Consider the following 26,069-nt stretch of genomic DNA (forward strand, 5'->3'; position numbering starts at 1 on the left):
TGAACGTTCATGTAGTCCAAAAAAGGCGGGAAAAAATAAAAATAAAGTAATAAAGGCGGGAGAAAAGTATATATCAAGTAATATTACTCACCTTAGACAAAAGACGACGAAATTAAAGTAGATCCGTGATATATGAACCGAAATCAAGTAGAACAGTTTCCAATAGTAATCTATCATCGACCGGAGAGACCTAGTATCGAGGGACCTTGCATCCGCTGGAAACCTTGAGAACTGCGCCGAGCTCTGCAAGAGCAGCGTAGTTAAAGGGAGGGACAACACAGCAAGGGCTGTGATTGGTCTGACAAGCAGACATGCGTACATGCAAGAGGGCATCCCCGGGAATGCCCTCTCGCGTAACCCAAACAGCTCTATGACGTGCACACACAAACACGACACGAACACGACACAAGCCCCCCCCCTCCACACACACACACACACACACACACACACACACACACACACACACACACACACACTATTACAAGCACGCACATGTGCACGAACCAAAAATAGATACATTTGTTTTCAATGCAAACGTCATTTCACTCATTTAAAAGTTAAAGAGAAGAAGTTAGCGAAATATATAACAGCAATAATAATAATAAGGGTAATAATAATAATAATAATAATAATAATAATAATAATAATAATAGACATACATTGTAATATTTATTTAACAATGAATATCAATGAATCAATTATATCAATACTGCAATTGTAGAAACACTCTGTTACAAGTACAAGTCTGGTAATGAAAATTTACTTGAGTAAAAGTACAAAAGTATCGGCATCAAAATATACTTAAAGTGTGGTAGATTGTTGATAGTATTACATTCTTCTCAGTTAGTAAAGTATGTTTACTAATGGCAGTGGATATGAATGAATATATTAATCTATTATTTGAATAGCTTGAATGCACAACATGGTACGTATGTCTATACATATGAAACACAATGTTATACATTATACCAGGGATCTTCAACAGGGGGTCCAGGACCCCTAGGGGGTCCTCAGAGTTACTACAGGGGTCCGCCAAATCTTTGTGTGATATGATTTTTCTTTTTTTATATTAACCACTTGAACCCTAGCATCCCTTTTCTGAGGAGAACTTTAGCCAAAAATAGCAGATCTACAAGCTCACAACGCCTCGCAGTGCGAGGCGTTGTGAGCTTGTAGATCGGCTATTTTTGGCAAAGAGTTATAGGTGTAGAGGGAGAAAAGAGCAGCAAAAGTATATCTGAAAACGCCTGAAAACGTTGAAGACCCCTGCATTATACAATATATGCTGTACCACCCCCCAACGGGGGTCCCTGGCCTGAAAACGTTTAAGACCCCTATGACTGCCACATTTCTGTGCCCTTGAATTAGGTGTTACAGTGAATAATAAATCTACAGAATGAATATATGCTTCCAAAAAAGATGCACACCTTAAAGGATTTGTCTCTCAATGATCAAGTTATTTGAAACTTGTCCGCCATCTTATCATATAATGTAATCATCCAACTATATTACATCTATGGTCTTGTATAAGATCATCCTGAACATTCCTCAAAGCCCCTTTGTTTAACTCATCACCCTATATCGGTTACATTCATCAAACAGGTGGTATACCTAGTTTGTGTAATCTGAATCAGAACAGAAAGTCAAGACTAGTGTATAAATTATGTTAACACACATTGTTAGCACACAATCACACACAAACCTGAAAATAAGTATATTTAAAACCAAATCTTATCAGATGGGGGTCTGTGGACAAATACATGTTAATCTTTTGTCGAAGCAGAAGCAGTACTCCCTGTCATCGTCAAGAAGGTGAAGGTGGCAAACGAAGAAGACTACGTCCTCACACTCTATGGGAAATGAAATCACTGAGTCTGAAGGGACAGCAGTTAAATAAAGAATCTTTATTTATATTTCTAATTAAAGTTACAATTGTGTCCTTTCACCAGACTCCCATGAACTACCAAAAGACAAAGTACAAAGTAACCAATAACGAAAATCATACCAAACATTAAAAACACTTATATAGCTTTTGTCTGGCACCTTCCTACCTCTATGACTGCCTAGAGAGATATGTTCCAAACCGGCCCCTCAGGTCTTCAAGTGCTGACCTGCTCGAGGTGCCTACAATGACATAAAAAATACGGTGAAGCAGCATTCTGCTTTTACGGACCAACAGTGTGGAATAAACTCCCATTACACCTAAGACAGGCAGCCTCTGTCGATAGCTTTAAAGCACAGCTCAAGACCTATTTCTTCACTCTTGCTTTTAGCTGATTCTTTGGTTGATTTTTAAGTCCTCACTGTATTGCCTATTTTAATGTTGTTTTATGCTTTTGCTTTTATTTCATTTTATTTTTGTTTGCTTTATTGTTAAATTGGTTGTAACTGTAACTGTATTCTTGCTCTGTAAAGCACTTTGCGCTGCATTTCATGTCATGAAAGGTGCTATACAAATAAAGTTTATTATTATTATTATTACAATCAGCCCATCGTAACTGAAATAAAGAAAGTACAAATAGTCAAGGGAACCAATAAACTCTTGTGCTCTGCTGGGGTGCTGGGGGGGAATAGCCGAGAGCTGGCTACAGCTCCTCTTTATAGTGTCAGGCTCTAATCTAGAGAAGGGGAGTGACAGGTGTCTAGCCAAGACCAGGTCAGCATAGACACTAGGACAAATAATCATTAGTGAACACATAAGCATAGAAAGACTGTAGACTGAGGTGTTAATATTTGGAATTAACATATGCTTTATCGAGTGAGAGAGCTACTTTGATACTTCTTAGCTGTTGAATTTGAATCACTCTGCTGGGACGTGCATGACAGATTTCAGTGAAGGCCTCATCCAAGTAATGCCATTTTTTAAACTTTAGTAACTTTAACCTGGTTACTGTACTTAGGAACTATAATGTATAACAGAGAACAGGAAAACAGTTACTTTAATGCGTTAGTTTAATCCCATGTTTGTCACTGCAGCATAAAGTCTGTCAAGTGCATAAGTCTCACTTTGGTCTGTCGCTAGACAACATGATTCACTGCAGTGTAGACTACATGTTGTCTTAGCTTGGCTTACTTAACTATTGTTTGTTTTACAGGTCAATCCTCATGTCATTTGTGCTCATATATGCATTGCTGAATGTTGTAATTAAAATGATCTGAAATTAGTGTCATTAGTAAATGAGCACCTTCTTAAATGTGCTAGCTTGACTCTGCATTATTCTCAATGTAGGGTCCAGCTACTGGAAGCAAAAATGCCAGGAAGGTGCTGGCTGTGGATGAAACGGCCTTCAGGTAGTGGTGCGAAAGACAGAGTCGGGTATTGTAAAACAAAATATCTTTTTTTTTTAATTAACAGTTGCTTTATCGAGAGTGAGAGCTACTGTTGAGTGAGTTTTTAGCTGTTGAATTTGAATCACTCCATCAATAAGAGAAATTGTTCCTCTATGTCTAATATCAGGGATATTTCTTGCTTACAAACTGATGGCTGTGCAATGCAACTTAAACCATAAGGCATGCAGTAGGCCTAAGATTGTATTTTCAGTTTTTTCACAGCAGCATTAAGTCTGTCAAGTGCTTAAGTATGCACTATAATCCTGCTTCACCTGTTTTTCACTCCAGAATGTTTGTTCTCAAAGCTTAAACTTGATCTGCTAATGATTTGTGAAATGTCTCAGTTCCAGAACTGAGCCGTCCGAACTGCAGTCCCTGAGGCAGCATGTGGGCGACCTTCTAGATGAAGCTCAAGGCCTGCAATAGGTCACACAGAAAATTCAAGGTGTAGTGTCTGCTACCCAGGAGCTGGTGGAACCACAGGCAAAATGCCTGCCTACTCTGCAGAGGTATTGTTTCCATTTTGCATCGGTAACACAGTAATAATCCAATATACTATTGGAATTAGTGTTGTGACAACTGGCTTGAACGGTTAAAATATATTGACCGTATATAAAATTTTGACGTAAAAGAAAAAAATATGGATTGAGAGACAAGTAAATAAAATGTTAAGACTTTGCTTTTCAGGAAATAAAACAAAGAGAATCAAAAATCATTCAACAAATATGAATGGAGTCAGCTATCCATACTAGCATAGATAAATGTCTGATTTTCAAACCCAACTTTTTATCAAACCAAAATTGTATCTATTGATGACATCATGTCACAAGACGGACATTTGTCCACCTAGAGTAGTCCACACCAGTTATGGCTGGTGTGGACACTGAAAAATGTGTGTATAATATCAATGATAAATGATAAAATGTGTGTTTTTCTTGCGTGTATTTTTTCTTTCTTTTTCTAAATAGAACCAATGACACAGCCCATGCTGTCCTCCTGCTCCAAACGCCTGGCCGGGTGTCGTGTCTGTATTGCAGAGCGGGAGAACGGGCCTTGCCCAAATGCAGAATGTCAGAATGTCTGGAAATATCTGTACATCTGTAGAGTCAAGTGAAGAGACCATAGATCATAGTTATACTGCCACTACTTTCAGCTCATTTGCATTACAACATACCATTGGTTTATCGCAAATGAAATTGCAATCTCATAAAACTTTTAGTAACCAGGTTAAAGGAGCTACACCATGAATTTAAAAAATAATAATAATATTTGATATCATATTGTTTATGTCCCTCAAACGTTTTTCAAAAGGTTTGAGCCTAAATCAAGCCTCAGATATACTCATTCCAACTAACTTCTCTCTGGCTTATAAAGCACTTTCACCTGCAATACCACATTGTCCTGTTTGGCACGGGGCGCTATTGAGCCAGTTTGTATGCATGTTATGTCCTGGTTCTGTGTGGAAAAAGTAAAAAACAAAAATAAGAAAAAAATGAAAAAAAAAAAAAAAATGAAAAAAAAAATGTTTTTTTTTTGGGGGGATTTTTTTTTTTTGGTTAGAACTGAAAAACGGGAGGAATTGTTCCCAGACGTGACGTAGGGTGGGGGAACAAATCTGACGGACTGTTTTCAGACCACTTTACATAAAAAACACAGATAGCCTATGAAAGCCTGCATGCTCGAAGTCGGGTATTTGTTGGAACAGAAGAGAGGTGGGGGAGACCAAAAACACACAAAAATGAAGAAAAAGTTAAAATTCATGGTGTAGACCCTTTAAAGTTAAAAAGATGGCATTACTTGGGTGAGGCCTTCACTTAAATTTGTCAAATCTGTCCCAGCAGAGTGATTGAGGTCGCCCACATGCTTGAGCTCATACCATACCTATGAGTGCTGTCGCTCCACCCTGAGTTTGAAGTGCTGTCCGTCAAGTGTAGGCCACCTGGTTGTGCCTGAGCTCATAGGAGGGCAGGTGGGAGGCTATCAGCACCTGGGGGAGTGTAAAATAATTTGACGCATCAATTATTTTCAGTTGGTCATGAATTAATATAGCTGCTGCAGGATGCATTAAACCTTAATGCATCCTGCTAAGTCACCCCTAAATAATTAAGTGATTAATTAACATTAGTCATTAATAGAAACGTTTTTTAATTGAATAGAGCATTGGTTCTCAAAGTGGTGTCCGGGGACCCCCAGGGGTACTTGAGGCGGTTCCAGGGGGCCCCCAGCTAAATGATGGATAGGAACCAAATGGACCCTTGGTGCTGTAACTCAGAGAGTGTACAAATGGAACCAAATGGACCCGTTCCATTTGTACACTCTCAGAGTTAAATTAACATTGATTTTTATAATATAAATTGGGGTCCCAGAGATATAAATGCCATTAAATGGGGGTCCGTAGCCTAATGCATGTCAAACTGGGGGTCCTTGACATTAAAATGGTTGAGAATCACTGCTAGAAAGCCGTATAAACCTTCTCTTATTGGGGTCCCTGGCTTATCTTTTGAAATGGGGGTCCGCGGGCTAATAAGAGTCAATTTGGGGGTCCTTGACATGAAAAAGTTTGAGAACCACTGGAATAGAGGTCACTATTAGAGGATTTACGGTATCTTCCATGTCAGATTCTCATTCAATACAAGGCCTTCCAGGCAAGTGCCTGTGCGTGCGTGGTTGTGCGTGCGTGGTTGGTTGGGCGTGCATGTGTGGACGATTAGTGTCGCCGTGCGCCCAAGTCTCCCGAGTTTGAGCTCATTAATGTGTGAACGAGAACACAGTCACATAATGTACTTCTGAACCTGAGTATGTAGCCCAGTGGTTCTCAAACTTTTTCATGTCAAGGACCCCCAAATTTTAGCCCGCGGACCCCCATTTGAAAAGATAAGCCAAGGGACCCCCATAAGAGAAGATTTCTACGGCTCTCTAACAGTGATTCTCAACCATTTTAATTTCAAGGACCCCCAGTTTCACATACATTAGGCTACGGACCCCCATTTAATGGCATTTCTATCTCTGGGACCCCAATTTATATAGTAAAATCAATGTTGATTTCACTCTCAGAGTTACAGACCCATAAGGGTCCATTTGGTTCCTATCCATCATTTAGCTGGGGACCCCCTGGAACCCCCTCCAAGTACCCCTGGGGGTCCCCGGACCCCACTTTGAGAACCAATGCATTAGCCTACTATGCAACAACAAAACACAACAGTATCACATGAACAGACCAGTGACAGACCAGAGCAGTTTCACTCCAAACGCACCAAATACAAATCATATAAGAGAATAAGCCAGCAGTAACCTAAGCCTATAATGCCTTAAAAGTGATCATATACACATCTGATGGCACACAGACATACACAACAAGGAAGCAAAACAAATAAGAAAGACAAGTGCCGTCTTACCTTAAGATGAACTGTCAAACAGTGGTACAACTGTCTGCCACTGACTAGAAAAACCTTCTACTGCTGCTAATTAACAATAATGCATTGCACCTGTGCTGACCTACTGAACCGGGGAATATACCATTTGTCAAGATAGGGGGAATACAAGTTTTGCGGAGAATATAATACCATGTGAAAGCCATCATTTTGTTCTAATTTGCATTTGTAGTTATTTTACAGTAATTCAATAACATAATAATCAATGCTGTAGACATAGATACATTCATGATTTTATTCCCCAAGGCTCCCCATGGAGCCTTGCTATACTCAATTGACACCCCTGATATACACCAATAGTGGAAAAAGTACTCAAATATATGGAATATAAAAGGAAAATAACAAGAACAAAACAACACATAAAATGTAATGGACTAAAAGAAAGAGTGAAACAGTGGGTCTTATAAGATATCTATGGTTGTTGTCTGTCTTATATGTGATGGTAGCTTGTTGTACTATTTTAAAATCTATCCTAAAAGTAACCTGGAGCCAGTTTAATGATGATAAAACTAGAGTAACATGTTCTCTCATCTTGGTTTTGGTTAAAACTCTATAACAAAAAGGTGTTTTGTATTAACCGACACATTATTGTGTGGAATGGATCATCTTGCTCTATAATTGCATTCTGCAGAACATGGCAACACAAGGGTTAAAAACAGGACAAATAAACTCTTGGTCTTCAGTCTCTGGACAACATCCACATGATGAAGCATCACTAATAACTAACACTCAGTCACTTAGTTAGTGTTAGTTCAGTCTCTGGACAACATCCACATGATGAAGCATCACTAATAACTAACACTCTGTTAGTCACTTAGTTAGTGTTAGTTCAGTCTCTGGACAACATCCACATGATGAAGCATCACTAATAACTAACACTCAGTCACTTAGTTAGTGTTAGTTCAGTCTCTGGACAACATCCACATGATGAAGCATCACTAATAACTAACACTCAGTCACTTAGTTAGTGTTAGTTCAGTCTCTGGACAACATCCACATGATGAAGCATCACTAATAACTAACACTCAGTCACTTAGTTAGTGTTAGTTCAGTCTCTGGACAACATCCACATGATGAAGCATCACTAATAACTAACACTCAGTCACTTAGTTAGTGTTAGTTAGTGTTAGTTCAGTCTCTGGACAACATCCACATGATGAAGCATCACTAATAACTAACACTCTGTTAGTCACTTAGTTAGTGTTAGTTAGTGTTAGTTAGTTCAGTCTCTGGACAATATCCACAGAGGATGTATTGGTGATTTTTTTCCCCGGCAGAACAGCATGTTAATGACGTCACACACACACCGCACACTGCACACGCACACAGCGCACATTTTATTTTACCTTGAAGTAGGAAACATGTTTGTATAGGAAATGTTTTTTAGCTTAGTTTTAGTCTTTTTAAACTAATACAAATTCAAGGAATGCCATGAATCATAGGAGCTGAAACTAAAAGTTTGCTTTGAATGAGTCTTTCTCTTAGACGGTGGCTGAGACATTGCTGTGTGTATATTATCTCTGGTTCATAGCCTGGCACCGGCTTCTAATGCTATCAATGCATTGAATGAGACATTTTCACGTTTTACAGACTATTGAATGGGACATTATCACGGTTCTCGTTGTTAAACGAGTTATCTCTGGAGAACGATACAAATGATAAACCTTTAGATAGGAGAGAAACCTCTAGTGTACTCCAAGGGTTCACATACTGTTTCAGGACACGACGATAAATAATCATATTTGAACTGGGGAGTTGAGGCATTATACTTGACTCGGTTCCACAGATAAACATTGTGAAAATAGCAGATCTACAAGCTCACAACGCCTCACACTGCGAGGCGTTGTGAGCTTGTAGATCTGCTATTTTCACAACATTTGCCTCTTTCTTACGTAATCTAAATATAAAGGTGCAGATACCCTGTAAACACTTATACTGTATGTTGGTTTGTTTACTGTTGAGTGACAACATTAAAGATAAACCCCTAAATCATTAGTTGGGCCCCCTGGGTGTACAGACCCCCAGTTTGGGAACCACTTGATTAAGTTGTATACCTCAGACCCGATGTGTTGTAGGACCTGGGAGTGGTGTGGTCTAACTGTCTCCTCTGCGGGTCGGTTGTTTCTTCATCTGGTTGATCTGTGGTGTGTTAGAGGCCTGTAGCAGCTGGTAGTTCTACTGTCTCTGCTTTACAGTGATGTCTGGTGGATCCTCATCATCTGTGGAAATAATGATTATAATAATAAAGTTTATTAGTATACAGGAAGCACCTTTCATCACATCACATGCAGCACAAAGGGCTTTATATATAAAAAGAACAACAAAAGAGAAATGCAAGCAAAATAAAATGAACACAACATTAAACAACACAAACATTAAGATGAAAACATGATGAAGAACAAATCAAAAGGAGACAAAGATCTAATTAAAACAATACAGGAAAATAACAAGAATAAAACAACAAATACAATGGAATCAACTGAAAACAAGAGTGAAACAGTGAGTCTTGAGCTTGTTATTAAAGCTTTCTTTGGTCGTTGTCTGTCTTATATGTGATGGGAGGTTGTTCCAGACACATCTGTGGGACTCGGGGGTTTAAGTACATTTAATTATACAGTACACCCTCTGTTATCTCTGGACAAAGGTAAGCAAAGGTAGACGTTCATCAAAAGGGTAGTGATACATTACATTACATTACATTATATGAGTTGTTTTTAGACTATGAAGTGCTTATTTATTATATTTGATATTTGTCTTTAGGGAGTGTGGTAGGATATATGTAGGATTGTAGGATGTACTGTATGTTTTCTCTTCTTTTTAAAATGCTGACCCTGGGAGCTGAGCTCCAAAATGTCCTATGCACTTGTGCAAATAAAGTCTATTCTATTCTATTCTATATATTAGGCATTATAGTCACAAATGCTGCAACAGGCTCTGGGGTGCAGCAGTGGAAAAGTGCCGGCCCAACTCCCCCGCGGAGGTTGTGGGTTCGAATCCACCCCCGTGGTGCATCCGGTTTTGTCCAGCGCCAACACGAGCACAATATAGGCTCTATGCACAGCAGCCAAATTATCACTTCCTTCACACGTGTTACCAATGATACTAATGAAGGCTCTGTTCCATTTAGTGGAGCACAGTGGTTCTAATGAAGGCTCTGTTCCATTTAGTGTAACACAGTGGTTCTAATGAAGGCTCTGTTCCATTTAGTGTAACACAGTGGTTCTAATGAAGGCTCTGTTCCATTTAGTGTAACACAGTGGTTCTAATGAAGGCTCTGTTCCATTTAGTGTAACACAGTGGTTCTAATGAAGGCTCTGTTCCATTTAGTGTAACACAGTGGTTCTAATGAAGGCTCTGTTCCATTTAGTGTAGCACAGTGGTTCTAATGAAGGCTCTGTTCCATTTAGTGTAACACAGTGGTTATAATGAAGGCTATGTTCCATTTAGTGTAACACAGTGGTTCTAATGAAGGCTCTGATCCATTTAGTGTAACACAGTGGTTCTAATGAAGGCTCTGTTCCATTTAGTGTAGCACAGTGGTTCTAATGAAGGCTATGTTCCATTTAGTGTAACACAGTGGTTCTAATGAAGGCTCTGTTCCATTTAGTGTAGCACAGTGGTTCTAATGAAGGCTCTGTTCCATTTAGTGTAACACAGTGGTTCTAATGAAGGCTCTGTTCCATTTAGTGTAGCACAGTGGTTCTAATGAAGGCTCTGTTCCATTTAGTGTAACACAGTGGTTATAATGAAGGCTCTGTTCCATTTAGTGTAACACAGTGGTTCTAATGAAGGCTCTGATCCATTTAGTGTAACACAGTGGTTCTAATGAAGGCTCTGATCCATTTAGTGTAACACAGTGGTTATAATGAAGGCTCTGTTCCATTTAGTGTAACACAGTGGTTCTAATGAAGGCTCTGTTCCATTTAGTGTAGCACAGTGGTTCTAATGAAGGCTCTGATCCATTTAGTGTAACACAGTGGTTCTAATGAAGGCTCTGTTCCATTTAGTGTAGCACAGTGGTTCTAATGAAGGCTCTGTTCCATTTAGTGTAGCACAGTGGTTCTAATGAAGGCTCTGTTCCATTCCGTGTAGCACAGTGGTTCTAATAGTAGGGCAGTTTCGAGGCTCCGTGAGCACCCCAAAAACACATCTCTTAAACCTGTTTTTTTAGGACCCTAAAGGTGTCTAGTTATGATTTCTGCTTGTTGCCCATGTCAACTAATGTCCCATGGGGTTTATTTTTAACCCTTTCTGACACCTACCCCCAACCCAAACCATAACATGAAGATAACAGAGAATACCATAACTCTTGAAGTAAACAACATACAGCAACAAATGAACACATTTTTCTATATCATTTTGACCCAAGGAATTCATTAAAGTAGTTTTTATTAAGATTCAAACACATCTTGACTCTATTTCAGGGCAGAAACAGCCAAAAACAAGCAGAAAACGTTCAAATCACAATTATCACATCTATATTTCTCTTTGTACTAAACTTTTAAGGTGTATTCTTTTTTACCATATGTTTTTTAGGACCTTTATGGTGTCTAGTTAAGATGTATTCTTGTTGCCCTGGTCAAATAATGGCCCATGGGGTTCATTTTAACCCTTTCTGACACCTATTCCCAATCAAACCATAAAATGGAGATAACAGAAAATACCATAACTCTTGAAGTAAACAACATACAGCGACAAATGAACACATTTTTCTATATCATTTTGACCCAAGGAATTCATTGAAGTGGTTATTATAAAGATTCAAGCTCATCTTGACTATTTCAGGACATAAACAGCCAAAAACAAGCAGAAAACACTCAAATCACATCTATATTTCTCTTTTTACTACATTTTAAGGTGTATTCTTTTTTACCATATGTCTTTTCGGACCCTAAAGGTGTCTAGTTAAGTTTTAATCTTGTTGCCCTGGTCAAATAAGGTCCCATGGGGTTCATTTTAACCCTTTGTTACACCTATTCCCAACCCGAACCATACAATGGAGACAATAGAAAATACCATAACTCTTGAAGTAAACATACATAGACAAATTAACACATTTCTATATATAATTTTGACCCAAGGAATTCATTAAAGTGGTTATTATTAAGATTCAAGCAGGTCTTGACTCTATTTCAGGACAGAAACTGCAAAAAACTAACAGAAAATGTTCAAATCACATCTATATTAATCCTTGTATTAAATACTTAAGGTGTATTCTACTTTACCCCATGTTTTTTTGGACCCTTATGGTGTCTAGTTAAGATTTCTTCTTGTTGCCCAGGTCAGCTAATGTCCCATGGGGTTCATTTGGTGACCATTTTAAATCGATGTCCACAGGAGAGGCGTTTTCATATCTGAACCAGACAACGTACAAAGACAAATAAACCCACTTTTTAGCGGCGCTAGCCGCTCTATACCTTTAGGTATAGAGCGGATATTAGCCCTCTATGCCTGGCTTTTGCGTCAACGTTCTGATTGGTCAGGTGCGCCAACGTTCTGATTGGTCAGGTGCGTCAACGTTCTGATTGGTCAGGTGCGTCAACGTTCTGATTGGTCAGGTGCGTCAACGTTCTGATTGGTCAGGTGCGCCAAAGTTGTGATTGGTCACTATTCATGACATCACTATGATGTCATGAATATAGAATTCGATGTCTATATAAACGATGACAATGACTTCATCTTATTATTCATTTGGCTAAAGTCTCCGTCTAGGTAAGTTATTTAAAGTTAATATGACGAATAGAAAGAGAAAGATACAAGAACAGATGAAGGGTGAATGTATAGAAAGTCTGAGTTCGGGACCCAGTCATCCGTTATGACAGAATGGTTTGATAGAGACGATCGAGAATCCAAGAGTCCGTTAAGGTTCTGATTGGTCAGGCCCGTCAAGGTTCTGATTGGTCAGGCCCGTCAAGGTTGTGATTTGTCAGGCAAGGGGACTATTCATGACATCACTATGATGTCAAGGTTTATTTTTTATTTCCTCATGTTTTTTTTTGTATATATTTTTATTTGGCTAAAGTCTCCTTCTAGGTAAGTTATTTAAAGTTAGATCCTCAATTTAACTTTATCTGTCGTCGACGCTCTGATTGGTCAGACCCGTCAACAAAGTGATTGGTCAAGCTTCACATGACACATGGCTATAAACACATTATAAACACATATCGATGACATAATGTATTCAAAGGCGCCGCTACCTTCACACAGGGTGTGATTTTTCATAGAATGTTTACACCAGGAACCTAATGGAAAGGTCACTGACATGGTCCAACCATTCTTTATTGGTGAAAAACACACAAATATCAAATTCTGGCTTATATTTAGGCATAATATAACTTTCTTGAATAATCAAAACATAATGTCACTGATCGATATCATCCATCTCAACCTCTTCCCTCTTATCATCATCATCATCATCATCATCATCATCATCATCATTAAATATTGTTAGGATGATCATACACCAACCTGAAAGCCTTTTGAAATTTGGGGTTCTTATGGAGCTTTTTGAGTGGTGCCACCTTGCCCTTGAAGGAACTAGTACAGCCCTGATCACTGAATACATGTATGGTACCCAAGCAGGGTGCTACAGTATGGCTGCCCAAGAGAGGTTGCTAGCTCCGTGACATTTACCAGCTGACGGTGCCTGCCTGTGCCAGTGTCAAGGTAGATGAGCAGGTTGATGTCGTCATTAACATCAACAATCATTCAAATCTGCTAACACAAGAACTCACCAAAGTTATATAGGTATTGATCAATCAACTCACTTCTCAATCTAATGCCACAAGTTTATGAGCTGTTCCTTCCACGATGAGAGTAGCTGTTTCACATTTTGCCAGCCGGGATGCTGCCTCCTTACTCCTCCAGACCTTGAGCATCAACTGGCAGAGCTGTCGCATATTTTCCGCATTGCCCAGAAAGAACTTAAAGTCCTGGGGTTTCCTGGTGGCTTGACCTTGCACTATGAATTTCTCAGAAAGTCCACGCCTCAGCCTCTATTGCGCCCTTGATGGAATCAAGAGTGGTCTTGATTCCATCAAGGCGCAGTAGAGGCTGAGGCGTGGACCAGCTCGCTTGCCCCCATGCCAGGACACACTCATCCCCCACATCCAGTGGGTGAACTATAGAGTGACCTGTTACAAGCGAGCAGCTGAGCCAATCTTTTGGAGGCCTAAATCCTATGATGGTCAGGGGTGGCAGAAGACAGAAGGAGGGATTTTGGAGCCTGTCTGGTCTTGTGGGCCAATTCTGCCCCTATCTCTCATTGACCTCTTGGCTGCTGGTGTCATCAGTGATGATGTGAGGGAAGAGGAGGAGTTTGATGATGAGATGGATGATACTGATCAGTGAAATTGTGTTTTGATATAAGCCAGAATTTGATATTTGTGTGTTTTTCACCAATAAAGAATGGTTGTACCATGTCAGTGACCTTTCCATTAGATTCCTGGTGTAAACATTCTATGAAAAAGTGGGTTTATTTGTCTTTGTACGTTGTCTGGTTCAGATATGAAAACGCCACTCCTGTGGACATCGATTTAAAATGGTCACCAAATGAACCCCATGGGATATTAGTTGACCTGGGCAACAAGAATTAAGAAATCTTAACTAGACACCATAAGGGTCCTAAAAACATGGGGTAAAGTAGAATACACCTTAAGTATTTAATACAAGGATTAATATAGATGTGATTTGAACATTTTCTGTTAGTTTTTTTGCAGTTTCTGTCCTGAAATAGAGTCAAGACCTGCTTGAATCTTAATAATAACCACTTTAATGAATTCCTTGGGTCAAAATTATATACAGAAATGTGTTAATTTGTCTCTATATGTTTACTTCAAGAGTTATGGTATTTTCTATTGTCTCCATTGTATGGTTCGGGATGGAAATAGGTGTAACAAAGGGTTAAAATAAACCCCATGGGACCTTATTTGACCAGGGCAACAAGATTAAAATTTAACTAGACACCTTTAGGGTCCTAAAAGACATATGGTAGAAAATAATACACCTTAAAAATGTAGTACAAAGAGAAATATAAATGTGATTTCAAAATATTCTGCTATCTTTTGCTGTTTCTGTCCTGAAATAGAGTCAAAATGTGCTTGAATCTTAATATTAAGAATGAATTCCTTGGGTCCAAATGATATAGAAAAATGTGTTCATTTGTCGCTGTATGTTGTTTACTTCAAGAGTTATGGTATTTTCTGTTATCTCCATTTTATGGTTTGATTGGGAATAGGTGTCAGAAAGGGTTAAAATGAACCCCATGGGCCATTATTTGACCAGGGCAACAAGAATACATCTTAACTAGACACCATAAAGGTCCTAAAAAACATATGGTAAAAAAGAATACACCTTAAAGGTTTAGTACAAAGAGAAATATAGATGTGATAATTATGATTTCAACATTTTCTGCTTGTTTTTGGCTGTTTCTGCCCTGAAATAGAGTCAATATGTGTTTGAATCTTAATAAAAACTACTTTAATGCATTCCTTGGGTCAAAAAGATATAGAAAAATGTGTTCATTTGTTGCTGTATGTTGTTTACTTCAAGAGTTATGGTATTCTCTGTTATCTCCATGTTAAGGTTTGGGTTGGGGGTAGGTGTCAGAAAGGGTTAAAAATAAACCCCATGGGACATTATTTGACATGGGCAACAAGCAGAAATCATAACTAGACACCTTTAGGGTCCTAAAAAAACAGGTTTAAGAGATGTGTTTTTGGGGTGCTCACGGAGCCTCGAAACTGCCCTACTATAATGAAGGCTCTGTTCCATTTAGTGTAACACAGTGGTTCTAATGAAGGCTCTGTTCCATTTAGTGTAGCACAGTGGTTCTAATGAAGGCTCTGTTCCATTTAGTATAGCACAGTGGTTCTAATGAAGGCTCTGTTCCATTTAGTGTAACACAGTGGTTCTAATGAAGGCTCTGTTCCATTTAGTATAGCACAGTGGTACTAATGAAGGCTCTGTTCCATTTAGTGTAGCACAGTGGTTCTAATGAAGGCTCTGTTCCATTTAGTGTAGCACAGTGGTTCTAATGAAGGCTCTGTTCCATTTAGTGTAGCACAGTGGTACTAATGAAGGCTCTGTTCCATTTAGTGTAGCACAGTGGTTCTAATGAAGGCTCTGTTCCATTTAGTGTAGCACAGTGGTACTAATGAAGGCTCTGTTCCATTTAGTGTAGCACAGTGGTTCTAATGAAGGCTCTGTTCCATTTAGTGTAACACAGTGGTTCTAATGAAGGCTCTGTTCCATTTAGTGTAGCACAGTGGTACTAATGAAGGCTCTGTTCCATTTAGTGTAGCACAGTGGTTCTAATGAAGGCTCTGTTCCATTTAGTGTAGCACAGTGGTTCTATTGAAGGCTCTGTTCCATTTAGTGTAACACAGTGGTTCTAATGAAGGCTCTGTTCCATTTAGTGTAACACAGTGGTTCTAATGAAGGCTCTGTTCCATTTAGTGGAGCACAGTGGTTCTCTGATGTTTCAATTCCGACAACCCCCAGAACTCTGAGTGTACAAATGCACCCTTACGGGTCCATTTGTACACTCTCAGAGTTACAAACCTGTAAGGGACTATTTGGAAACCCCTTAAGGAACCATGAGGGTCCCTGGACCCCACATTTTAGACCCCCTGGTGTAGCAGAGTGTTTCCAGTGAGTCAGCACCCTGACTCTGTTTGACCAGTTTGACCAGAGCCTTCATTAGTATCATTGGTAACACCTGTGAATGTCATATGGCTGCTGTGCATAGAGCCTATTGGCCCATGTTCGGGGGGAGGGTGAACGTAATCCTACAGAACCTGTCAGCAGGGAGTGTTGGGTATAAATGGGTACGGTAAGGTTGGCCACCGCTCTACGGTGTCCAACACTCTGCCAGCAGCCTATGAAGCTGAACCTCAACTCAGATCCATCATGGAGGCTGAGGTTCCAAACAGGTCTATGGCTGTCTGTGAATGTCCAGGAGTAAACACACATTCATGTTTATAATCCAGGGTGTGGCTACAGAGTTTATACATCTTCATTTCACTGATTTTATTGTTTTATTGGATCTTGTTTAGTCGATACACTTATGTGTTTTATCTCGTGCTCATTTGATGTTCCTATGTGTCTCATCTGTTAGAAAGTATGTATCTGATATATTACACTTTTACCTTAGCACTAGGTATATTCTTAGTTGCTTGTTTTAGAAGAAAATGCACTTCAGACTTCTGGTGATTAGTAGTTTAGTTCCCTACCTATGTTGAATGCACTTATTGTAAGTCTCTTTGGATAAAAGCGTCTGATTAATGACTGTAATGTAATGTAATGTAATGTAAGCAAGGGATAATGCATGGGGAGGTGGTCATTATTGAAATTTGAAGCCCGGCAGGGTATGCACCGAGGCGAAGAAGGGTAAAACCAAGCAGCGCAGGTTGGCACGAGCAGGTGTTCTAAGTCTCTGATTACACAGCGGTCCGTTATGGAGCTCATCGGTCATTATCCAGAAATAATGACCGATGACTGACCAATCAGAATCGAGCATTCAACCAAGCCGTGTAATAATGTAATGTGATGTAAATGTAATGATTTGTTTCTCATAAGAGTCTTTTAACCCTTGAAGACCGCGAACGCATCTGTGTCATTTTAGATTTATTTGGCTATTCAAAAATATCAGTGTGTAAATCTTTGAATATATATTTTAAAGCTGACATTTTTTTTCATTCAGATCTGTGTTTCTGGGGGTCCCTGGAACAACATATTATGATAATATAAACTGTTAGGATTTAGATATTCAAAGATTTGCACACATTTTCACGATTTTTCTAAAATAGCAGATCTACTTTAGTACTTTTACTCAACAGTAACATTTTGAACACAGGCCTTTTACTTGTAACAAGAGTATTTTTATATCATGGTATTGCTACTTTTACTTAAGGAAAATATCTGAGTACTTCTTCCACCACTGCGCTTGAGGCGAGGCCCCCTAAACACTTAAAATAGCAGATCTGCAAGCTCACAACGCCTCGCACTGCGAGGTGTTGTGAGCTTGTAAATCGGCTATTTTCACAACGTTTGCCTCTTTCTTACGTAATCTAAATATAAAGGTGCAGATACCCTGTAAACACTTATACTGTATGTTGGTTTGTTTACTGTTGAGTGAGAAAACTGTGTTGCATATTAAAGATAACCCCCAAAAGCATTTGGGGGGTCCCCTGGGTGTACCGACCCCCAGTTTGGGAACCACTGGACAAGTTGATAAGGTTGTATACCTCAGAGCCCATGTGTTGTAGGACCTGGGAGTGGTGTGGTCTAGCTGCCTCTACGGGTCTGTCTTTCTTCATCTGGTGTGTCAGAGCCCGGCAGCGGCTGGTGTTCTATAGGATAAGTATAATTCCTTTTAACAGGTCGTTCATGAAAGTCCTTGCGGTCTTGTTTCCAATGAGAACCTGTGAGCAATTAGGGGTTAAGAGTCTTGCTCAGGGACAAATTTCATTTCATCGACACATATGCTGACCTGGCCAGGAATCGAACCTGGGGCAACCAGGGCCTCTGGCTCCCTAGGCGGGCTCACTAACCATTCAGCCACTAACCATTCACGGGTTCACTAACCATTCAGCTATGGCCGCCCTTTAAAACACTGCTGTCTCTGCTTTGCAGTGATGTCTGGTGGACCCTCATTGTCCTCACCTGTGGAAATAATAATAATAATACTAATAAACTTCATTTGTGTACAGGCAGCACCTTTCATGTTATATACAAAGAACAACACAAGAGAAATGCAAGCAAAATAAAATGAACACAACATTAAACACAAACATTCAGATGAAAAACATGATGAAGAACAAATTAAAAGGAGGCAAAGATCTAATTAAAACAATACAGGAAAATAACAAGAACAAAACAACACATACAATGGAATCAACTAAAAACAAGAGTGAAAAAGTGGGTCTTTAAATCTATCTATGGTCGTTGCCGGTCTTATATGTAATGGAATATACATGCAATGGGTTGCTATGATCTTATATGTAATGGAATAAACATGCAATGGGTTGCTATGGTCTTATATGTAATGGAATATACATGCAATGGGTTGCTATGGTCTTATATGTAATGGAATATACATGCAATGGGTTGCTATGGTCTTATATGTAATGGAATATACATGCAATGGGTTGCTATGGTCTTATATGTAATGGAATAAACAATGGGTTGCTATGGTCTTATATGTAATGGAATATACATGCAATGGGTTGCTATGGTCTTATATGTAATGGAATAAACAATGGGTTGCTATGGTCTTATATGTAATGGAATATACATGCAATGGGTTGCTATGGTCTTATATGTAATAGGAGCTTGTTCCAGGCCGTTGGCCCATAAAAGCAGAAAGCTGCTTCAACATGTTTTTTAAAAAAAAAACATTTTTGGAGGTCAGCAAGATGACCTCAGGGGACGATTTAGAACATATCTGGGCAGGCAATCTGAAAGGTATGAATGTGATAAACAATTGTGCCTTAAAAACATTTAAAACACATTTAAAATCAATCCTAAAAGTTACCAGGAGTCAGTGTAAAGATGCTCCAACAGGAGTGATATGTTTTCTCATCTTGGTTTTAGTTAAAACTCTGAACAAGTTGTAGTGTGACTCTATCAGTGCTTTACTTATGAAGGACAGAACTAAGTACATTACAGTAGTAGAGACATGAGAAGATGATGATAAACCCTCTTGTCTGTGCTGTAGATACTGGTGGTGTGGTCTGTGGCCACACAGTCGAGGCAGAAGGCCCCCACCCTAGAGCCTAGGGTCTGCCTGACGTTTCTTCCAGTAAAGAGGGAGTTTTTCGTTGCCACTGTCGCAACATTGCTTGCTCAGGATGGACTGTGGGATCTCTACTCTACAGGTAAAGTGTCTTGTTGTTCAGGATGGACTGTGGGGTTTCTGCTCTACATGTAAAGTGTCTTGTTGTTCAGGATGGACTGTGGGGTCTCTGCTCTACATGTAAAGTGTCTTGTTGTTCAGGGTGGACTGTGGGGTCTCTGCTCTACATGTAAAGTGTCTTGTTGTTCAGGGTGGACTGTGGGGTCTCTGCTCTACATGTAAAGTGTCTTGTTGTTCAGGATGGACTGTGGGGTCTCTGCTCTACATGTAAAGTGTCTTGTTGTTCAGGATGGACTGTGGGGTCTCTGCTCTACATGTAAAGTGTCTTGTTGTTCAGGATGGACTGTGGGGTCTCTGTTCTACATGTAAAGTGTCTTGTTGTTCAGGATGGACTGTGGGGTCTCTGCTCTACATGTAAAGTGTCTTGTTGTTCAGGATGGACTGTGGGGTCTCTGTTCTACATGTAAAGTGTCTTGTTGTTCAGGATGGACTGTGGGGTCTCTGCTCTACATGTAAATTGTCTTGTTGTTCAGGATGGACTGTGGGGTCTCTGCTCTACATGTAAAGTGTCTTGTTGTTCAGGATGGACCGTGGGGTCTCTGCTCTACATGTAAAGTGTCTTGTTGTTCAGGATGGACTGTGGGGTCTCTGTTCTACATGTAAAGTGTCTTGTTGTTCAGGATGGACTGTGGGGTCTCTACTCTACATGTAAAGTGTCTTGTTGTTCAGGATGGACTGTGGGGTCTCTGTTCTACATGTAAAGTGTCTTGTTGTTCAGGATGGACTGTGGGGTCTCTGCTCTACATGTAAATTGTCTTGTTGTTCAGGATGGACTGTGGGGTCTCTGCTCTACATGTAAAGTGTCTTGTTGTTCAGGATGGACTGTGGGGTCTCTGCTCTACATGTAAAGTGTCTTGTTGTTCTAATGACGAAACTGAAACTCAATTTTCTCCTTGTTGTTTTCTTCTCCTCGTCGATCACTGTGCGCAGCTCAATTTTAAGGATTTTAACAAGGTCTATGGCGACGTGAAAAAAACAACAAACAACAATAAAACGTTGGCACTGGTGAGTACATTATGAGATTAACCTCTGGCGGTCAATGTGTTAATCATGGGTGAGGTTTACTGGATTGAGTACAATAGTTAGATATGACTGAAACGTTCAAATCTTTCCAAAGTCAGGATTCTTGTCATGCTTACCAAAGACAAGATGGAAGATTTCATCATCACCATCGGTGTCATCTGCCCCGGTGTTATCTGAAGAACACACCATGAGGACAGTTAGGACAACATAACCTCACACAGACTGAACATGAAGAACACACCATGAGGACAGTTAGGACAGATCAGGCCTCCTGGTGGACGCTATAAAAGACACAGTACGCCTTGCCTACTTGTTGTTAACTAGTTGTACAAGCTCTTGTTTTATTGTTATATTGGATCTTGTTTATTTGATACAACCCTTGAAGACCGCGAACGCATCTGTGTCATTTTAGATTTATTTGGCTATTCAAAAATATCAGTGTGTAAATCTTTGTATATATATTTTAAAGCTGACATTTTTTTTCATTCAGATCTGTGTTTCTGGGGGTCCCTGGAACAACATATTATGATAATATAAACTGTTAGGATTTAGATATTCAAAGATTTGCACACATTTTCACGATTTTTCTAAAATAGCAGATCTACTTTAGTACTTTTACTCAACAGTAACATTTTGAACACAGGCCTTTTACTTGTAACAAGAGTATTTTTATATCATGGTATTGCTACTTTTACTTAAGGAAAATATCTGAGTACTTCTTCCACCACTGCGCTTGAGGCGACGCCCCCTAAACACTTAAAATAGCAGATCTGCAAGCTCACAACGCCTCGCACTGCGAGGTGTTGTGAGCTTGTAAATCGGCTATTTTCACAACGTTTGCCTCTTTCTTACGTAATCTAAATATAAAGGTGCAGATACCCTGTAAACACTTATACTGTATGTTGGTTTGTTTACTGTTGAGTGAGAAAACTGTGTTGCATATTAAAGATAACCCCCAAAAGCATTTGGGGGGTCCCCTGGGTGTACCGACCCCCAGTTTGGGAACCACTGGACAAGTTGATAAGGTTGTATACCTCAGAGCCCATGTGTTGTAGGACCTGGGAGTGGTGTGGTCTAGCTGCCTCTACGGGTCTATCTTTCTTCATCTGGTGTGTCAGAGCCCGGCAGCGGCTGGTGTTCTATAGGATAAGTATAATTCCTTTTAACAGGTCGTTCATGAAAGTCCTTGCGGTCTTGTTTCCAATGAGAACCTGTGAGCAATTAGGGGTTAAGAGTCTTGCTCAGGGACAAATTTCATTTCATCGACACATATGCTGACCTGGCCAGGAATCGAACCTGGGGCAACCAGGGCCTCTGGCTCCCTAGGCGGGCTCACTAACCATTCAGCCACTAACCATTCACGGGTTCACTAACCATTCAGCTATGGCCGCCCTTTAAAACACTGCTGTCTCTGCTTTGCAGTGATGTCTGGTGGACCCTCATTGTCCTCACCTGTGGAAATAATAATAATAATACTAATAAACTTCATTTGTGTACAGGCAGCACCTTTCATGTTATATACAAAGAACAACACAAGAGAAATGCAAGCAAAATAAAATGAACACAACATTAAACACAAACATTCAGATGAAAAACATGATGAAGAACAAATTAAAAGGAGGCAAAGATCTAATTAAAACAATACAGGAAAATAACAAGAACAAAACAACACATACAATGGAATCAACTAAAAACAAGAGTGAAAAAGTGGGTCTTTAAATCTATCTATGGTCGTTGCCGGTCTTATATGTAATGGAATATACATGCAATGGGTTGCTATGGTCTTATATGTAATGGAATATACATGCAATGGGTTGCTATGGTCTTATATGTAATGGAATATACATGCAATGGGTTGCTATGGTCTTATATGTAATGGAATATACATGCAATGGGTTGCTATGGTCTTATATGTAATGGAATAAACATGCAATGGGTTGCTATGGTCTTATATGTAATGGAATATACATGCAATGGGTTGCTATGGTCTTATATGTAATGGAATATACATGCAATGGGTTGCTATGATCTTATATGTAATGGAATATACATGCAATGGGTTGCTATGGTCTTATATGTAATGGAATAAACAATGGGTTGCTATGGTCTTATATGTAATGGAATATACATGCAATGGGTTGCTATGGTCTTATATGTAATGGAATAAACAATGGGTTGCTATGGTCTTATATGTAATGGAATATACATGCAATGGGTTGCTATGGTCTTATATGTAATAGGAGCTTGTTCCAGGCCGTTGGCCCATAAAAGCAGAAAGCTGCTTCAACATGTTTTTAAAAAAAAAAACATTTTTGGAGGTCAGCATGATGACCTCAGGGGACGATTTAGAACATATCTGGGCAGGCAATCTGAAAGGTATGAATGTGATAAACAATTGTGCCTTAAAAACATTTAAAACACATTTAAAATCAATCCTAAAAGTTACCAGGAGTCAGTGTAAAGATGCTCCAACAGGAGTGATATGTTTTCTCATCTTGGTTTTAGTTAAAACTCTGAACAAGTTGTAGTGTGACTCTATCAGTGCTTTACTTATGAAGGACAGAACTAAGTACATTACAGTAGTAGAGACATGAGAAGAAGATGATGATAAACCCTCTTGTCTGTGCTGTAGATACTGGTGGTGTGGTCTGTGGCCACACAGTCGAGGCAGAAGGCCCCCACCCTAGAGCCTAGGGTCTGCCTGACGTTTCTTCCAGTAAAGAGGGAGTTTTTCGTTGCCACTGTCGCAACATTGCTTGCTCAGGATGGACTGTGGGATCTCTACTCTACATGTAAAGTGTCTTGTTGTTCAGGATGGACTGTGGGGTTTCTGCTCTACATGTAAAGTGTCTTGTTGTTCAGGATGGACTGTGGGGTCTCTGCTCTACATGTGAAGTGTCTTGTTGTTCAGGGTGGACTGTGGGGTCTCTGCTCTACATGTAAAGTGTCTTGTTGTTCAGGGTGGACTGTGGGGTCTCTGCTCTACATGTAAAGTGTCTTGTTGTTCAGGATGGACTGTGGGGTCTCTGCTCTACATGTAAAGTGTCTTGTTGTTCAGGATGGACTGTGGGGTCTCTGCTCTACATGTAAAGTGTCTTGTTGTTCAGGATGGACTGTGGGGTCTCTGCTCTACATGTAAAGTGTCTTGTTGTTCAGGATGGACTGTGGGGTCTCTGTTCTACATGTAAAGTGTCTTGTTGTTCAGGATGGACTGTGGGGTCTCTGCTCTACATGTAAAGTGTCTTGTTGTTCAGGATGGACTGTGGGGTCTCTGTTCTACATGTAAAGTGTCTTGTTGTTCAGGATGGACTGTGGGGTCTCTGCTCTACATGTAAAGTGTCTTGTTGTTCAGGATGGACTGTGGGGTCTCTGTTCTACATGTAAAGTGTCTTGTTGTTCAGGATGGACTGTGGGGTCTCTGCTCTACATGTAAAGTGTCTTGTTGTTCAGGATGGACTGTGGGGTCTCTGTTCTACATGTAAAGTGTCTTTTTGTTCAGGATGGACTGTGGGGTCTCTGCTCTACATGTAAATTGTCTTGTTGTTCAGGATGGACTGTGGGGTCTCTGCTCTACATGTAAAGTGTCTTGTTGTTCAGGATGGACTGTGGGGTCTCTGCTCTACATGTAAAGTGTCTTGTTGTTCTAATGACGAAACTGAAACTCAATTTTCTCCTTGTTGTTTTCTTCTCCTCGTCGATCACTGTGCGCAGCTCAATTTTAAGGATTTTAACAAGGTCTATGGCGACGTGAAAAAAACAACAAACAACAATAAAACGTTGGCACTGGTGAGTACATTATGAGATTAACCTCTGGCGGTCAATGTGTTAATCATGGGTGAGGTTTACTGGATTGAGTACAATAGTTAGATATGACTGAAACGTTCAAATCTTTCCAAAGTCAGGATTCTTGTCATGCTTACCAAAGACAAGATGGAAGATTTCATCATCACCATCGGTGTCATCTGCCCCGGTGTTATCTGAAGAACACACCATGAGGACAGTTAGGACAACATAACCTCACACAGACTGAACATGAAGAACACACCATGAGGACAGTTAGGACAGATCAGGCCTCCTGGCGCTATAAAAGACACAGTACGCCTTGCCTACTTGTTGTTAACTAGTTGTACAAGCTCTTGTTTTATTGTTATATTGGATCTTGTTTATTTGATACACTTATTTGTTTTAGCTCTTGCTCATTTGATTTTGATATGTGCTAATGTCTCTACCTTTGTTGATTATTGCCTTAAACCATGGGTTACTTCTCTCCCCTCTTATACCAGGGATTTGATTGATTTTATTAGCAAATTAAAGTCTGTGCGCCTACAGTACCCACCACAGAGTGTCTGTTGGTCACGTTGGATGTTAGCAGCCTTTACACCAACATTTTCTGAGGCAAAGAGATCCTCTTATTAAACCTAGCACAGCCTGTGTCACTGAGCTCACCAAATTAGTATTGACTACAAATGACTTTCTCTACAAAAATGACTTCTTACAAACTAAGGGGACAGCCATGGGCAGCACAATGGCCCCCAACTACGCACATTTATATATGGGTTATTTTGAGCAACATTTTGTTCTAGACTCTACTGTTAATCCTTACTATTCCAATATTCTACTTTATCAGCGTTAATATCGATGACCTGTTCATTTTATGGATGGGTTGGCAGAAACTCTTAAATCGTTTCATGCCTATTTAAATCCGGCCAACGAACATTTGCAATTTACCATCGAGTTCAGTGACACAAGCATTAGTTTTCTGGATGTGTTGGTCATGAAAAAATGACAACTCCATACAGACAGACCTGCATCGAAAACCTACTGATAGGAATACTCTACTTCGAGGGGATAGTTTTCACCCCACACATTTGATTAGAAGCCTGCCCATTAGTCAGTTTCATATGGCACCAGGGTCTGCAGCACTGATGCTGGCTATAGTGTACAGGCCACTGACTTGACCAACAGATTTAGAGATAGAGGGTATAAACAGGAATGGGTTGATGTCGCTGTTGATCGTTTTAAAACCATGACGCAAGGGGAATGTCTCATACCTAAAATCAGACCTCAAAAGGCAAATTCTCCTTTCTGTGTCCTCAGATACTCACCCATGGGCTTTGATTTAAAAAAAAATAAGTGCAAAACATTGGCAAATAATTAAATCGGACCACAGACTCAATACTGTCTTTAAAGAAGCCCCAGCTGTTGTTTTTAAACAGCCTCCTAATTTGAGGGACCAGTTGGTGAGATCTTATACGCCCGAACTAAAACAAAGCTCCTTTTTGGATGACATTCCCGACGGGAACTACAGGTGTGGGCAACTCCCAGTGTGGCTTTACGACTAAGTGCAAAACTTACACACATCCCCACAG

The 26,069-nt window shown here is 39.8% G+C and overlaps 1 protein-coding gene across 1 annotated transcript in view; it reads right to left on the reverse strand.

The window, feature by feature from the left end:
* Nucleotides 1-25,809, reverse strand: part of LOC311037312 (uncharacterized protein) — a gene marked incomplete at both ends in the record, with an annotated part of 42,559 nt that extends 16,750 nt beyond the window's left edge. The window contains 3 exons of the mRNA XM_084046432.1: nt 20,817-20,873; nt 24,621-24,677; nt 25,806-25,809. Coding sequence (XP_083902558.1) covers nt 20,817-20,873; nt 24,621-24,677; nt 25,806-25,809 — 118 coding nt within the window. The remainder of the gene's footprint in view (nt 1-20,816; nt 20,874-24,620; nt 24,678-25,805) is intronic.
* Nucleotides 25,810-26,069: the final 260 nt, after the last annotated feature.

Source organism: Gymnoscopelus microlampas (assembly GCF_963454915.1).
Source record: "Gymnoscopelus microlampas genome assembly, chromosome: 21".
NCBI classification, from domain to species: Eukaryota; Metazoa; Chordata; class Actinopteri; order Myctophiformes; family Myctophidae; genus Gymnoscopelus; species Gymnoscopelus microlampas.